The sequence below is a fragment of the Larimichthys crocea genome, chromosome XX, assembly GCF_000972845.2.
Source record: "Larimichthys crocea isolate SSNF chromosome XX, L_crocea_2.0, whole genome shotgun sequence".
NCBI lineage: Eukaryota > Metazoa > Chordata > Actinopteri > Sciaenidae > Larimichthys > Larimichthys crocea.
The window spans coordinates 2,415,065-2,431,821 of NC_040030.1; the positions used below are offsets into that span (position 1 = coordinate 2,415,065).

The following is a 16,757-nucleotide window of genomic DNA, read 5'->3' on the forward strand; positions in this document are numbered from 1 at the left end:
AATGATTGTTTTATCCAAGAGTTATCTTAATAGAAATGCAAAAGGTCTCATTAAACAATGAAAAAGGTCCCATTGTCACAACTTACCTGAAGTAAACTCTTTAAATCACTCACTTTGACAAACAATCCCACTGATCACTGATCAAACGGAAAGAAGCAACAAATCTTTGAACCAATCTTTAGGAAGAGTTCAATCTGGGGAAAGTGGACTTGTTTGTAGATCCATGAAGATGTTTGACCTCTCATCCAAGAGGCTTCTTCAGTTCTGACTGGTGGGGAAAGCCAAATATTCGGCCTTGGTGGGATTATAAACCTCCGAAGAGTCTTCATGGATCTAAGAACAAGTCCAGTTTCTCCAGATTGAACTCTTCCCAAAGAAAGACGACCAGGAACGCCTTCAAACAAAACTAAAATGACGGGAGCGAGAATGACGTACATTCAAGAAAGGTTTATTTCAAAAAGCCATGGCTTTAAATATATATGTCAACTTTATAGATCATCAGTATGCTCTACGGAAGATGTGGATCAACACAGTAAAGCAACAAGGAGGGAAAAGAAGAACTCAAAATCAAACAACAGAGAGCAAATTAAGTGTTTTTGGTGATACCAGCTCAGAAAACTTTCTACTGAAACTCTATTCTCACTTCGTCGTTGAACGATGGTTCGATTTTCACGTTGTGAGTGAGCGAATGTTCCCAAAGAGACTTTTTATGGAGGCACGCTAACCCGCACTCCTCACATATGTAGCTCTTTGGCTTCCCGGCATGAGTCCGTCTGTGTTTCTTCATGTGATACGACAACCTGAAGCCTTTATCGCAAATGTCACATTTAAATGGCTTCTCTCCCGTGTGGATGCGCATGTGCGACTTTAAATATCCCGACTGAATGAAGGCTTTGCCGCACTCCTCGCACTTGTACGGGCGCTCCCCGGTGTGATACCGGTTGTGGAGCCGGAGCTCGTTGGCGGTCAGGAAGGTCTTACCGCACACGGTGCACTGGTGTGGCCTCTCGCCTGTGTGGATGAGCTCGTGCCGCTTCAGCGACGTCTCCTTCATGAACTGCTTCCCACAGCTGTTGCAGGGATAGCGGACGCCGATGTGGATTTGTTCGACGTGGTTCGTGAGCTGCAGCTTGGTGCGGTAAGCCATGTCGCACTGCGTACAAGCCCACGGCCTCTCCTCGGAGTGGGTCCCCATGTGCACCGTGAGCTCCGACGCCGAGCGGTAACACTTTCCGCACTGCCAGCACAGGAAGGGTTTCTCCCCGGTGTGTTTCCTCTGATGAACCGTGAGACAGTTTGAAGACCTGAACTTCTCTGGGCACATGCTGCAGATGTACGGGAACTCCCCTTTGTGGATTCTCTGGTGGATGGCGAGGTAGGACAGCTGCATGAAGGTTTTGTCACATTGCCCGCAAGGATACGGGCCGGCGAAGTCGTGCTGCTTCTCGTAGTGTTCCCTCAAGCGTCTCAGGAGAGTAAAAGTCTTGTCGCACATCGTGCACTGCATCGGCCGGTGCATGAGTTTGTGCCTCTCGAATGCCGCCTCGTTGGCGAGTATCTTCCCGCACTCTTTGCAGTAGAGCGGATCGTGGATCCTCTGGTGCACTTTGAGCATCGTCATGCTCTTGAACTCTTTCCCGCAGTCATCGCATTTCATGATTTCACTCACTTCCACTTTGCAAACGTTTTCTTGGTGCTCCTTCAAAGCCGACGGGTATTCAAAGTGTTTGCCGCAGTTTGAGCACCACACGGGGATTTTCAGAGGCTGGCCCTGTTGGGGTTCAGCACTGGTTACTTCCGCTTGGCTCAGTCCGGCTCTCTGCTCCTTTTTCCACGAGAATCGGGCGATTTTCTTGTGACAAATGGCGTAAATCTGATGTCTTTTCAGCCCGTGCATGTGTTTGAAGCGCTTCTTGCAGTGGATGCAGTGATAAGGCCGGTCCTCTGTGTGGCACTGTATGTGCCTGTTGAGTGTTTTGACACTGTCGAACACACGAGCACAAACAGGACACATTTTCAGGCCTTTTTTGTTGACTCTTTTCACAGGTGCAGACGGCGACTCCTCGGAAATATCTGCAGGTAGGTCCAGATTTTCTTTTTTGTCTCCATCGCTACAGTTCTGATTGTCAGCTTCAGCTAAAATCTGCTCCACCGTTTTGCTCTGTTCCTCTCTGATACCCTCGTGACCATGAATGATCTGATGCTTCTTCAGCGTGTCCTTGTACTTGAAGCCTTTCTCGCAAGTCAGGCAAATGAAAGGACGCTCTTCTGTGTGAGATCGTAAATGCTTTGCGATGTCCGCAGAGCAAGGTAAGATCCTGCTGCAGATGGGACAGGCTTTGCCCTCCATCGACCCCTCCGACGGCGGCTGTGGAGTCGAGCGTTGCATCTCTCTCCTCTTTGGTCTTTTCAGCTCTCTGCTCTTGCAGATCTCCTTCTGGTGTCTCTTTAACACATAGGGATTTTTAAATTTCTTCTCACAGAAACAACAGCTGTATGGCCGGTCCTCTGAGTGGGACTTCATGTGTCGATCCATGTCTACTCGACGGGCGAAATACTTCCCACACAGAGCGCAGTTTTTGTTTTCGGACATCTCGGACGTGCAAGGATCTTCGGGGTCGTCTTCTCTGGCGCTGTTGCTCAACTCGTCCTTTTCGTGAACGCGCATGTTGTGTCGCTTCATGTCGTAATGGTCCCTGAATCGTTTGTCACAGTTGGCGCACTTGTATTTGAGATCCCGATTGGCAGAATGAGTTTCCTGGTGTCGTCTCATGGCTGCAGCTCGCAGGAAAATCTTATTGCACACCGGACATGTCTTATTGTTGGGGTATTTCTTCCTTTGCCTCTTGGCTGCCGAGTCTTTATCTTTTAAAATCTTCCTCTTCAACTGGAGACGTTTGCTTTGTTTCAGCGGTTGGAAAGCTGCTGGCTTTAGAGCGTCACTGACGTCCTCTCCGGGAGGTTCCTCGTCGTTCGCTTCGAGTTCTTCTTGATCGTCGTGCTCAACCAAATCTGATGGCTGTTCGATCTGGATGTAGTCCAACAGGGTCACCGTTTCACCCTCCACCTGGACAGTCATACAGCCTGGCATGTCCTCTGATGGAGGCTGTAACTGGATTTGGTCTGCATCAATTACAACCTTCTCCAGCTGAGGGAGGGACAGCGAAGACAGGATGCAATTCCCAAAAGAAGAAGGAATGGACTGAGTTTCATCTGTTGGGAAAATAAGAATTAGATTAGCTTCACGGTTATCAGCTAGAAATAAAAATAAAATCAGTTCACACACATAACCACACCGAAACAGTAACCAGTAACTCTTTTCTATATAACCTCAAACTCCATTTACATTCTGGTAATGTGTAAAGTGTTCAACACACTCATGCGTCACTACATATCATCTAAGTTATAACAGTGTACATGCAGTTTAGTCCTGACTCACCGCAAAAATCGAAATGTCCGAGGGTTGTGTGGTACTGGAGCACAGTTTTCAGGTGCCGTGGGTCAGGAACTGAGTGAACACACTCCTCCAGGGCGGATGGGACGGCACTGAGCATGGACGCTGTCTACGGAAGAGACACGAGATGACAGTTTAAAAATACATAAAGAAAAACTGACATCCACAACATTACTGATGCAAACTGTCTCTCTGTGGCAAGAGGTTAAAATATGATGAAGGCATTCAGGATGTTTGGTGATGGTTGGCGCTGTGTTCCAGGTTCCCTGGCTGCTAAAAGAAACAGAAGAGCTGACTGATGACAAAATGGTGCCAGTACCTGCTGAATGTCTGGTACTGGAAGAAGCCTCTCCAGTCTGGACAGGAAATCCAGCATGAGCACTTGCAGCGCGCTGTCATAGTCGGGTCCAAAATCTGTAGGAAAAACATCCTGGAACAAATAATCACAGTTTAAATCAGCATCACACAAATATTTAATATTGTCTTGTTGTCCGAGATGATTTCAAACGATCACAAACCTGGAAAAACTTCTCCCTCTCTTCAGCGTCTTTCAACAGCAATTCGACCTGATCGACGAAGTTTGATTCTGGAAACTCAACTTCTGCGAAACACGGCTGTAACACAAACACGCACGGGTGAAACACGACCACCACCACACGGCTGAGCTACGTATCATGTTTGAAAAGAAAATAACCTGCGCCGCCCAAGTGGATACGAGAGCTTTGATCCGCTCCAGGTGCATCTCGATGGTTTCTGTGTCCCTGATCTGCTCGGCCCGACACAGTTCGAGAACCACCTGCGACACAAATGGTTTCACATCAGGGTAAATACAACTGACAGGACGGCGCCTGGAAATGTTATTCACTCTTTTCAGACGGTGCCTCGCAGGTGATGCTGACATTTTGCGTCAAAGAAATATTAAACCCCGTCATCAGCTGCAACGCTACCGTCTGTCAGGCAATTAATTAGATAATTATTGTTTAGATGAATGCCCTGAATCCCTCTCTACCTTCAAAAAACTCCTGAAGACCTCCAGCTCTTCAGAGAGGACCTCCTCTCCAACACTACCAACAACTGGACATGATAAATCTATCCCCCTCTACAACTGTCACTTGTTTCTAGGCGACTATTGCTGCCTTGATTGTTTCTCTTTTTTGTACGTCTCAATGGATAAAGGCGTCTGCTAAATGTCTGAATGTAAACACTCCACAGTAACGTCTTACCCGTGCTCTGAGCCCCAGGAGGAGCTGAGCTTTCTGATCTGCGTTCAAAAGCTCAGGTACGATTTCTGAAACCGTGCTGATGAACTCCTCCACCATCCCGTAGTCCTGCACGTTCCCCCTCTGGACGACCTGCCACATGGCCGCAGAAACAAGGCGCAGAGGAGGTATGAAGAGGCGGAGAGACGGCAGCATGAGCGGCAAATCTGGGAAAAAAAAGATTTGACAATCTTAAAACCTGAACATGAATCATCACGGCGGTTCACGTTAAATTTGAATGATTATTTATTGATCCTGGCCTTTTTGTTGTAAATCTACTGCATAAAAATGAAACATATATAAATTTATTTGAGATAAAACCACTTCAGACATTTCGAGCTGCTTCTTTTGCCAGCAGAATCAAATACGTGAATATAAAAACATCTGATGGGACTTCTATTTGTGCCGTATTCTGCAAACAGACGCGCTTAAATCTGGACACACTTGACCTTTAAATATCTCTTCATATCGGACTATAGGTCGGTCCAGGTTCGGACCTCGGCGTGAAGTGTGAATGTTCTCCCACAGTCCAAAGACGTGCACTTAACAGGTTACGTGGGGACTCTAGATTGGCCGTAGGTGAGAATGTGAGTGTGAATGGGGTACCCCGCCTCTCGACCAACCCTAAAAACAAACCAGTGGCAGAAACCGTACGTGACCGCAGGTTTTAACTGAGACTATTGACAATCTGATCTGACTCTCCATTTGTACCGATTGCCTCTGCTAACAACGCACAAACACCAAACAAGAAAAAACAAAGAAAAGCTGTTTGGCATTGTCAGAGAAGACTTGAAGATACTCAGCTCTGCTGCTCATCCCACAAATGAACGTTCCTTACAAACGTATCACCATTTAAAAAGGGAAATAATCAAACTCAATTGCCAAGAAGCAGAAAACAATCTACAAACACAAATTTTCTTACTTTTTGAGCATGGTTTAATTTATCTCTGTTTGTACCTAAAATTTTATTTTTATATAGTTTTCTACATGTAAAGATCTTTGCACAGGTTTAATTTAAATTCAGATATATCTTATAGTTTAACTTTAATGCATGTTTACTGTAGTAAAGTTTAATTTAATGCATGTTTACTGTGTTTTTACTGTGTCTCATGCTGCTGGATGCCTCTGGGATTTTTCCCTCAGGATTAATAAAGTAAGTATCTATCTATCTATCCATCTACCTATTATTTGGTGGTAAATCAAATATTTATTTGGGAATTACAGCCATTTAAATTTCAAATCAACCAACAAAAAAAAGTGTTTAAACTGTTAGTAAGTTCAGCTATTAAAAAAAACAAAAAACAAAACTGTCCCTAACATTAATTTTTTGCAAAGATACAGTGACACCTCACTGACAGATAGTGACCGGTGGGTCTGTGGTGGGTCCTTGATGGGTGTATGGGGACCCCTGGTGGGTGGATGGAGACCCTGGTCTGTGGGGGGCCCTGGTGGGTCTTTGGGGTCTCCTGGTGGGTCTATCAGGGCCCTGGTGGGTGTATGGGGACCCTGGTGGGTCTTCGTGGTCTCCTGGTGGGTCTGTGGGGGGCCCTGGTGGGTCTGTGGGGGGCCCTGGTGGGTGTATGGGGACCCTGGTGGGTCTTCGTGGTCCCCTGGTGGGTCTATCAGGGCCCTGGTGGGTCTGTGGGGGGCCCTGGTGGGTCTATCAGGTCCCTGATGGCTCTATGGGGGCCCCTGGTGGGTCTGTGGGGGCCCCTGGTGGGTCTGTCAGGACCCTGATGGCTCTATGGGGGACCCTGGTGGCTCTATGGGGGCCCCTGGTGGCTTGGGTTCTCGCTCTGGCTCTCCCACCTCCTCCAAGCTGCCCCGGTTGCCTTCACGGGCTGTCAACTGTGTCGTAATTCCGACTCACTGCACATGAGCAACAACATGGCTGCGGCAGTCGTGAATCTCCGCGCTAACTGTTTCTAAAGTTTTTGTAAACGGTCAGGACGGGATGTTTACCGGTCGGCTTCACGTTAGTGTTCAGCTGATGTTTTATTAAAGATTTCCGTTGTTTTAATGCGTCGCCGCTCCGGACGTCAGCCGTCAGCTCGTCTTGTATTTTTGTTTTTAGCCTCTTGCTACCTGTCCGTGAACGCATCACTGTCAACCGTTACGGAGCTAATCTCCAGCTGCTAACTTAAAGTAGCTGGTGGATTATTAATTAAACAATTACCGCCACGATAAAACACAAAGTCAAGCTCGCTTGACGTGAACGCTCTACCGCACCGCATATAACCCGCGGGCGCTGTAACGTAGCACAAGGCCACCCGCCATCTCAGAGCGGGGTACGCCATGTTCAAAATCGGGCGCACACAATCCAAAAGAAGAGCCGGTAACTCCGGTGTGGGTGCCGCGTGGCGGTGTCGTTAACGGCTTACCGTGCTCGGTGCGATGCGGGCTCTCCACTGATCCGGAAAGTGTCCGGTAAGAGAGTGAATCAACTCGGGGTTGTTGTGAGTCCACTCCGCCCGACCCTGCGGTGCAAGTTGGCGGGGGAGGAAGGGCGGCTCGATAGTGCTCCGAGTGCGCAGGGCGCAGTCAGTATCAAACGTTTGATTCTGTGGGAGGTTCGTGTCCGCTGCGTGACCGGTTCAAAAACATGTTCTGTCAACTTAGTCAAGAAAACTACAAAGTGACAATTTGACCACACTTTGTGTTGATTTCCTGTCTCCGCCTGGGCAATGTCCGGCTTACATGGAGCTGCTCCGGCAATCACTGCCCCCTACAGGGCATTTAGGGGGGAACAGCTACAGGTGCATGAGGTCCAAGCTGGCCATGACTAGGGATGGCAGGGTTCCCCACGGGTGCTTGAATTCCTTGAAAATGCTTGAATTTCATTCAGTGTTTTCAAGGTTGTGAAAATGCTTGAAATTTGTGTGATGTCTATTGTCACGTGTTATTGCGCTATGGTAGTTACACAGTACAACCGCTCACAACTCTGAGATACAAGCCAATTCACAATTAGTTAAAAATCAAAAAGTCAACTACCACCATATGAAATAATGCTAATTAGACACCATATTATTGTGCCGCATACAGTGGCACGCTTGCGCTTCCCAGGACCATCATGGCAAACACAACTAGTAGGCTACTATTTAAAAGGTGCTGGAAAATGGAAAAACGGTGCTTGAAGGTGCTTGAAAGTGCGTGAATTTGTTTCATGAAAAGGGTGTGGGAACCCTGGATGGGATTTTAACGATTCCATTACGATTGCTTAACGATACGATTCTTTATCGATTCTCATTTGGGGGAGAAAAAAAATAAGAACAAACAGTTTGTTCAGCATCAACTTTGTTTAGTTAGAATAGGATGTACCGATGCACTCGTGAACACGATTAAAAATCGCTACACATGCGTGCGACTCGCACGGTTACAGAAAAAAAATGATCGTGATTCTGGCGAATGCGAGAGAAGTAGGATATGTTCTTTTTTCGTCCTTTTTTTTATATGAAATAGGTTCGTTATTCTTAAAAAAGTCACTGGTTGTGATTCATTTGTTCAACGTCAGGCGTCAAGGTCACGTTTCTTCTTCTCCTACAAATAAAGATAATTTTGATTGGTCATTTTGTCTGTAGCTCATTTTGATTTAAAAAATCCTATCATTAACAAAAAATCATGACTCGAATCGAGTTTGTGGGTTGAGTGTATCGTTAAATCCCTAGTTAGAAGTATCACGGCCTTACAAAACACACAGCGAGGTCAAAAGAGGTCCACAGCCTAGTAACGATAGTTACTAGGTCACGCGGCCAGGTTAAGAGTGCATCTCTAGTCCGAAGCGTGTCAAAACAAAGTCATCTTTTAAAAATATGGCATGTTGTGTGCGCAAATGTTTCTGCATTTTCGTTGTGTCTCCTCCCGCCACTGTTTATCTCCACTTTGCAATGATTGCAAGTCGCCCTGTTTCCATCTTTTTTGGTAAAATGCGCCAAACTTTGGAGAGTTTGAACAGAGTGATTGCATTGTTTACTACTGATGTTGCAACTGCACGGTGCCAAACCTGCCGTAGTTTATGTGGCGTAATAGTCGTACTTGCTGGAATCGACATGACGTAATTCGTAATTACGGTCTTTTTACGGTCATGTTTTTTACCTTTAAACCTGCAGACAGTTTAAATATGCAGTTAAAACGCTTGGTCTGGCTCCAGAAGGTTCCCCGGTTTCCCTTGTGGGGGTGGACCCCCAGGTTGGCTACCCCCAAGCAAAGGAGTTCAAGTATCTTGGGAGCTTGTTCATGAGCGAGTCTAAAGAAACCATAATAGTAAACGTGTTACGACTCCATTATCGATCGCTTAACGATTCGATTCTTTATCGATCTCATTTGGGGGAGAAAAAAAAATAAGAACAACAGTTTGTTTCAGCATCCAACTTTGTTTAGTTAGAAGTAGGGATGTCAACGATGCATCGGGACACGATTAAAAAATGCTACAAAATGCGGACGACTCGCATCGTTGACAAAAAAAAATGATCGTGATTCTTGGCGAATGCGAGAGAAGTAGGATATGTTCTTTTTCGTCCTTTTTTATTAGAAATAGGTTTCGTTATCTTAAAAAGTCACTGGTTGGTGAGTCATTTGTTCAACGTCAGCGTCAAGTCACGTTTCTTCCTACAAATAAAGATAATTTTATTGGTCTTTGTCTGTATCACTTTGATTTTAAAAATCTATCATAACAAAAATCATGACTCGAACGAGTTGTGGTTGAGTGACGTTAATCCCTAGTAGAAGCACGGCCTTACAAAAACCAACAGCGAGGTCAAAAGAGGTCCACAGCCGAGTAACGTAGTACAGGTCACTGCTGCAGGTTAAAGATTCACTCTAGTCCGAAGCGTGTCAAAAACACGTCATCATTAAAAATATTGGCATGTGTGTGGCGCAAATGTTTTCGCATGTTCTGTGTTCCCTCCCGCCACTGTCCCTCCACTTGCAATGATTGCAAGTCGCCCTGTTTTTCCATCTTTTTTGGTAAAATGCAGCAAACTTGGAGAGTTTGAACAGATGATTGCCATTGTTTACTACTGATGCAACGGCACGTGCCAACCGGCGTAAGTTACGTGGCGTATATTAGTCGTACTTGCTGGAACGAGCATGACGTAATCGTAATTCGTAATTACGTCTTTTACTGTCATGTTTTTTACCTTTAAACCTGCAGACATTTTAAAATAGCAGTTAAACGCTTGGTCTGGCTCCAGAAGGTGTCCCTGGTTTCCCTTGTGGGGGTGGACCCCAGGGTTGCTACCCAAAGCAAAGGAGTTCAATATCTTGGGATCTTGTTCATGAGCGATCTAAATAAATCCATAATTAAACTTGTCTACAGTGGTATAAACTATATATATAGAAGTCTCTGTGGAGACGAGGAATCCCCCCTAAAAAAAGGAATCGCAGCCAAACTCTCCGTCCAGACTTTTTATGACCTCATATTTCTTCATCAGTCCGACTGCAGACAGTCCACTGGCTTTATAAGGAAGCTGTCATGACTTTTAGTACCTTGAGTCATTTGCCCAGCTGGAGTAAAGCGATCTATAAACACCCTGTCGCTGGGCTGTGGCCAGGTTTGTCACCTTTTATTCAGGGGTGTCCTTGTAAAAAATAAGCATTTTCAATATCACTGAAAAAGAAACCTCATATAATCAAAGCCTTCGAAATGATTAAATGTTCGTCAACTACCGGCTGCCACACTTAAGTCTGGTGATGTTCTATAATGTTCTTATTGTCAACATTTGCTTGAGGAGACCAGAATTAATCTAATAAGTATTGTCTGTGTCGTTTGAGTATATATGTATAAATATATCTAAGTTGATGCCCTATAAGCACTAAAAGCCTTATAAATCCAGTGTCTAGGCTGGCTATAAGCCTTATAAAGCCTTAAAATATCTAGGCTTGGTTACAGAGACGTCAACTGCCACATAACGGCTGTTAGTGTATTACGTGTGCGCTAACGAATGTTACGGAGGGACAGCAGTTAGCATTAGAGCTAACGACAAAATCACTGTAGCGTCTAGAAATATCAGAAGTTGACAAACAAGACACCTCTGAATCAGGTGAACAGTAGTCTTCTAAAAAAAAAAAAGTTGTATAATGCTACGTAATGTTGCTTACTTTAAAAGTTGACGTTAAGCTTTACAAATCCACGTCTAGGCTTTATGTTTACAGTTACTGAGCTGTCAACTGCCACATAACGGCTGTTAATGTATTAACTGTTGCGCTAACGGGATGTTAACGGAGGGACAACAGTTAGCATTTGTTAGCTAGCTAACTTACCAACTAGCTATCGAACACAGTAGTCTTAAAAAAAAAATTGTATAATGCTACTAATGTTGTTACTTTAAAGTTGATGTTAAGCTTTAGCATCCGCGCTAGGCTTTTTGTTACAGTTACTGAGCCGTGGCTGCCACATAACGGCTGTTAGTGTATTAGCTTTGTTGCTAACGGGATGTTAATGGAGGGACAACAGTTGCATTAGTACCTAGAAATATTACAGAATGTATGACAGTAAAACAGGCATACGTCTACAACCATGCTAGCTGCTCTGTGAAACCCATAGTGAACAGTAGTCTTCCAAAACAAAGTTGTATAATGCTACATATGTTTTTTACTTTAAAAGTTGCTGTTAAGCTTACCAACTAGCTATCGAACAACATCGGTGTAGCATCTAGAAACATTAAAGACAGTAATACAAGACACAAGTCTGTAGATATACAGTCATCCCTCGCTAAAAAACGCGGTTCACTTTTCGCGGACTCGCTGTTTCGCAGATTTTTTAGTGTAATTTTGCAGCTTTTTTTTACAGCGTACTGTACTATGAACGACATTGTTTTCTGCGTCTTAAATTGGCTAAGGGAGAACCGTACATGTGTTCTGCATCCTAAGGAGTACGTACAAAATGCATGTAAAAAGATGTATAAAAGTGTGTGGTTAGGGTTTTACTGCCTTAAAACATGTATAATAACTGTAAAACTTACTTCGCGGATTTCGTTTATTGCGGGTTATTTTTAGAACGTATCCCCCGCGATAAACGAGGGACCACTGTTGCCACGTGACTAGGCTAAAAACACATCAGAAATAAAGCAACAAGTGACCGTTCGTATGGTTTAAACTCTGGTCGTTTATTAGCTGTCCACAAAAGCATGTCATGGAACCACAGAAACTGTAGCACGAGTGTAACATTCCTTTTTGTTGTTATACCCACCACACCCTGCTTCTCACACCATGTATAATTTATATTTCATATATATATTATTTTGTACAATATACATGTTCTCATCAAAGGAAAATAATAGCAAAAAGTTCACCCCCCCAACCCGGTGGATTCGAAATCTAAGTGAATATCCCATGCATGTTTCCACTGCGTCTAAGGAGAAATGTTTTGTTTATTACCAGGAACAATATGCAGGCAAATAAGGCTCAGACAAATAAATGGGAGCGTCTTGTTAGACAAAGCTGGTGTACAAAAGACATTCTCAACAACATTAAACAAGAAGAGCCATGCGAGCCGACATTTACTCTACGGCTTTGACCCAGTTTAATCAAAAGCGCTAGTACAAGGGCAAGCTAAAGTTAGTCTTTTTGCTAATGCGTATTATTAAGACTATAAAAAAACAGAGATAAGCTTAAAGTAGTTTGGCTTATACTCTTATTCTCTTTATCTAAAGCCATATTCACGCTGCTGTTGGATCACAATAAGACTTAAACTAAGCTCACTGTTAAAATACTAATGCTTTTGAGTGTCTATGAGGCTACAGTAACACTGGCACAAAAAGTGCTTGACATCATTTATTAACCTTTTTACCTCTGCAAGACAAAAACGGTTTGCATCTTTTTAATTTACATTTCACCAAGTTCACCAATTCAAATGTGGCGATGTATATAATAAAAATTCAGTATAAAGGCAAATATGTTGTAAAGATGAGTGATCAACCAGAGTTAGTCTAAATAAATTAGTTTAAATCAACAGACCGGCAGCCATATAAGTTAGAAATATCTTTTTTAATGAGTGAAGTACATTTGAAAGAAATAACACAAGGGGATGTCCACAAAAATATAAACAAAGTCACTCATTTGTCTATGTTTATGTGTCTTCATCACATTTAAACTGTAGCTCCATATCCGTGGCATATTATTCATTGTACTACTAATAAGTAACAGTCTTATGGAAATATTGCTTAATCTATCTTTTTTATATAATCTTTTTCGCTTTTGTAAAACAAAATAGCTGTGAAATGTAAAATAAAATATATAGTGCTATGTATGTAGGAAGAAAATAAAGTCGTAGGATAATACCTATATTCTGTAACTATTTACAGAACTTAAACTCTTGCCTATATAACTATGCCTATATGTTTCTCTTAAAATGTTTTCTTTTGGCCAAAACAATATTTAAGTAATTTGAATGTGCTACAATATTTGAAGTCATAAGATTGTCTCTTACTAAAGGTACAGTCAGATTTATGTAGAAACAACATCACATAGTATGAGACACTTTCGAGACATTGCATTGTACGCGTTGGAAACACAGAGGGAAGCGTCTTTTTTTTTTTGGTTTGTTGCTGGACAACATGCACATCTGTAAATATTAACTTTTGTTGCATTGTTACATTCATAAATATACTGTAGGTCTTGATTTACTCCGAATTAAGTTGATTGTGTCTGAGTTAGAGGGGTTATGGTCAAGTCAACTGGACTTATTAAATATTGTTTTACTCTGCTGATGAACGGGTTTAACGTTTGGTCCTTTTAGAATTGACATCACTTGTATACAATGCACACCTGTTGGGCAGGTGTGCCGGAACACAATCATGTGGAACAAAAGGCTGAATTTCTGCAAGCTTTGAGTTAATTAGAGACACAACATGCGGTCACGGATCTTCGTAAAGCTTCGTAAACCAATGGAGGTTGAAGGTTCTAGAGAGTTCCTATCCAGGATAATTGCTGAATTAATCCAAAGGTTTAAATTAATTAGTTTAAGCTGCAGATTTTTTTTTCAACACAAAACTTCCATCCATCATAAACTGTGTTGTTAAGCCCTGTGCTGTATATTTATTGCTAGAATACATCTCGGGATGTTGAAGTCTAACGCCTACCTTGAAGTTTATACCAATAAAGTGTGACCTTAAACGTTTTAATCAATCAAAACAGTGTCCTGATGATTCAACCAGGAGTTCATGCTTTTCCCAAGATGTAGAGATGCTGCATGTTTCCATTCAGTTAGTCCAACATTTGGTGGCACAATCTCCAGTCAGTGTCCATTCTCCATCACAAAGTAACGAAAATGTGGGAATGCACACGTGTGGACTTTGGTTGAATGTTGCGTCTCCTATTGGTCTGCAAAGTCGGATGATCTGCCACCATTATTTTCTTACATTTTAAATCTACGTCATGACATTCACAGGGTCTGCTTCCACTTTGTTACATTTTGCTTTATTTATAACTCTAACTATATATAACTTTTTTTCACGTCAACCAACTGTAAAAACGTACGAAATTAAATGAAAACCGAATTTTGTGTTGTGTCTCATGAACTCAGTGTGAGAATTCAAACTTTTCCACAGGATTGATGTTATTGAGAAATTCCGCTGAGGGTGGAGCCTAAAACAAAAGTGACTAAGATGCGTCTCGTGATCTACCCTGATCATTGGGAATGTATCAGAAATAGCAAACAATTGAAGGGATCACCCTTTGATTGAACTTCAACTGGAACAACAAGCACCTCTACTCTGCCCTACCCGTCTACACAGAAAGCACACCTAAAGCGTCAACGGAGGATTCAAACAAACAAGATCGAACATGCAACTTTGCATAAACAGACACATACAGCAGGAACAAACTTTGGGGGGCACATTCCATTGAGACTGGGTCTCAGCCAAGCGATGTAAGAGAATACGGTACATCAGATTACAAAAAAAAGAACGACCAGCACGATGACTTTAAGGACGTATTTACACTTTGCTTTAAATATCTTTAAAGAGAAAGTCCCTGCCAATCAAAATCCATCTCCAAGCCAGCTCAGTCAGTTTTGCAGTGGGTAAAAGTTAATAAGCACGTTTTTCCCCTTACGTCCCTTTGAGAAAGTGGTCCGTGAAGTAAGCCCTGCATAAAAAGCAATATCAGGGCAGCTCAGTTGAGGAGGTGTCATGCAAAAAAAAGTCAACAGTGTTCGTGGAGTTAATTTCCAGTTGGACGTCCATGTTTCAAGCATACGTCAGCATAGATTTCACTGAGTGGGCCGTCTTTAGTTTTTTAATCAGCGCTGCAGTGTCGGCCACGGAGGAGTTCGTGATCAGCTTGGCCTCTGCACACAGTAGATTAACACAGTGAAACGTATCCAACATAGAAGTGACAGAATAAAATGTAAATAGTTGAAAATAAGTCCAGCTAAAGCCCGTCTCCGCATTGCTACTAGTCACTTTTATTGGTGTGTATAGTAGGATATTTTGGCATGTGTCAAACTTAATACTGCAATAGCATCCACTTCCATAAAGGTGATGTTGGATAACCCAAGTCTCATATCAGAAATGATGATGGAAAGCTGCTTTTATTGAGATGTAAATCTAACTCTACCGTTTTTAAAGCGAGAAAAAGGTGTACAGAATGTTGTTCATGCTGTAGTCGTTATGAAATACCAATAAGTTCTTAAGCATCCACGGTTCGGTTTTAATTGAATACTGCTCAAGTGGGTAGGAAGTCATTTTCTCTGGGTTTTTCGACTGCTTTTTTTTTTTATGTGTAAGGGTGTGAAGTGATCAGTGGGAGCTGTTAGGCACAACAGAGTTCAACCCTCTCTCTGTTGATTATTTGCCACATTATCTCTCAGGGGGCTGCACAGGCAGAATTAAGGGATCCCTGACGTTAAAAACATCCCCAAGCCCCCATCCCTCACAGTCAAAGGGCCAGGACACGTGGACGAGCGTATAGAGGGCGGCTAAAAAGTGGTGTTTACAATGATGCTGTGGCCTGGATCGGGAAGGGCTTCTAGGGAGAGGACGCCGTCACAAATCAACGACGGAGCCCTTGGAGGTGGAGAGGTGGTGGATCGGATTCGTATGGCGCAGAGTTTTCATCTCAGGTCGTGGAGGATTTCGGAGCACTGCCGGGGCTGGAGACGGGGCTCTCTGGGGGAGATGGTTCGTACAGCAGCTGCTTGAAAGCCCTCGAGTTCACTCAGCAAGCACACATGTTTCTTCAGGGCAATGCCCTCGATTGAAACCCGTAAGATCGCGAGGCCACCAAGGACTGGAAATCGGGAAAGACGGTGAAGAACAACAACAGTGTTTGTTAACTATGCTGAAGTGTGAGTGCATGCCTGCTAATAAACTAAGTTCATCAGTCGACCATCAATTCTGTGCTGATTAGCACTAAAACAAAGTACAACTAAGGCTGACGGAATGGATGGTTAGTTTGACGAATTTTGGTAATACCAAATACGTGGACGAACTGAAATTTTATATAGTGACTATTCTCTATCCAGTAGTTTTTAAGATATTCTGTCGGAACAACCAAACAGAAACCTGACTTTCCACCCCAAGAGCCACGCTGTATGTTTTTGGGTTTTTTGCAAAGTTACCCTGAGCCTAAGACTTTTAAGGTTAGAGTTGCTTTACTAGACCTGTCTAATGTTCTCATGCTAATCACCGTTGTGTGGTTAATATAAAAACGTCTAATAAAAGGCAACTTTTAATAAATAGTCCAGCTGCTTTCAATCATGTAAGCACCAGTGAAATAAGAGTCTGTTGACAGTCTCTTTGCTAGAAATATCTCGTTGAGTGCCGATAAAACCAAACGGTTTAATATTATAAAAGGTCGCTTGCGTGTTCTTCAGGCAAACCAACACAAATCCGAATTTTGGAATGGTTCACCTCATTACTTGTGGCGTAACACTGGTAGCGGTTCCTGTTGTGAGGTGTTGAGAGACAAACTCAAACAAACGATCAGAAATACAGTGATGTTTATAGATTATAGTGACGAGAAGACTGTCGGCATATGAACGTCATTTTATCGGAATGAATGTTTTAACGGACACGGAATGAACAATGTTATGGGAGGAATAAGAA

At 43.1% G+C, this 16,757-nt stretch overlaps 1 protein-coding gene across 2 annotated transcripts in view; it reads right to left on the reverse strand.

The window, feature by feature from the left end:
* Nucleotides 1-432: 432 nt before the first annotated feature.
* LOC109137998 (zinc finger protein 420) overlaps nucleotides 433-16,757 on the reverse strand; it is a 22,466-nt gene continuing 6,141 nt past the window's right edge. Inside the window, exons 2-7 of one of the 2 annotated variants that reach the window (XM_027272260.1) lie at nucleotides 4,678-4,880; nucleotides 4,149-4,250; nucleotides 3,973-4,068; nucleotides 3,774-3,884; nucleotides 3,440-3,563; nucleotides 433-3,213 (exon numbers count right to left, since the gene is read on the reverse strand). In XM_027272260.1, the coding sequence (XP_027128061.1) occupies nucleotides 623-3,213; nucleotides 3,440-3,563; nucleotides 3,774-3,884; nucleotides 3,973-4,068; nucleotides 4,149-4,250; nucleotides 4,678-4,880 (3,227 nt within the window). In that variant the 3' untranslated portion in view covers nucleotides 433-622. The remainder of the gene's footprint in view (nucleotides 3,214-3,439; nucleotides 3,564-3,773; nucleotides 3,885-3,972; nucleotides 4,069-4,148; nucleotides 4,251-4,677; nucleotides 4,881-16,757) is intronic. The other variant, XM_027272261.1, reaches the window with a different exon arrangement.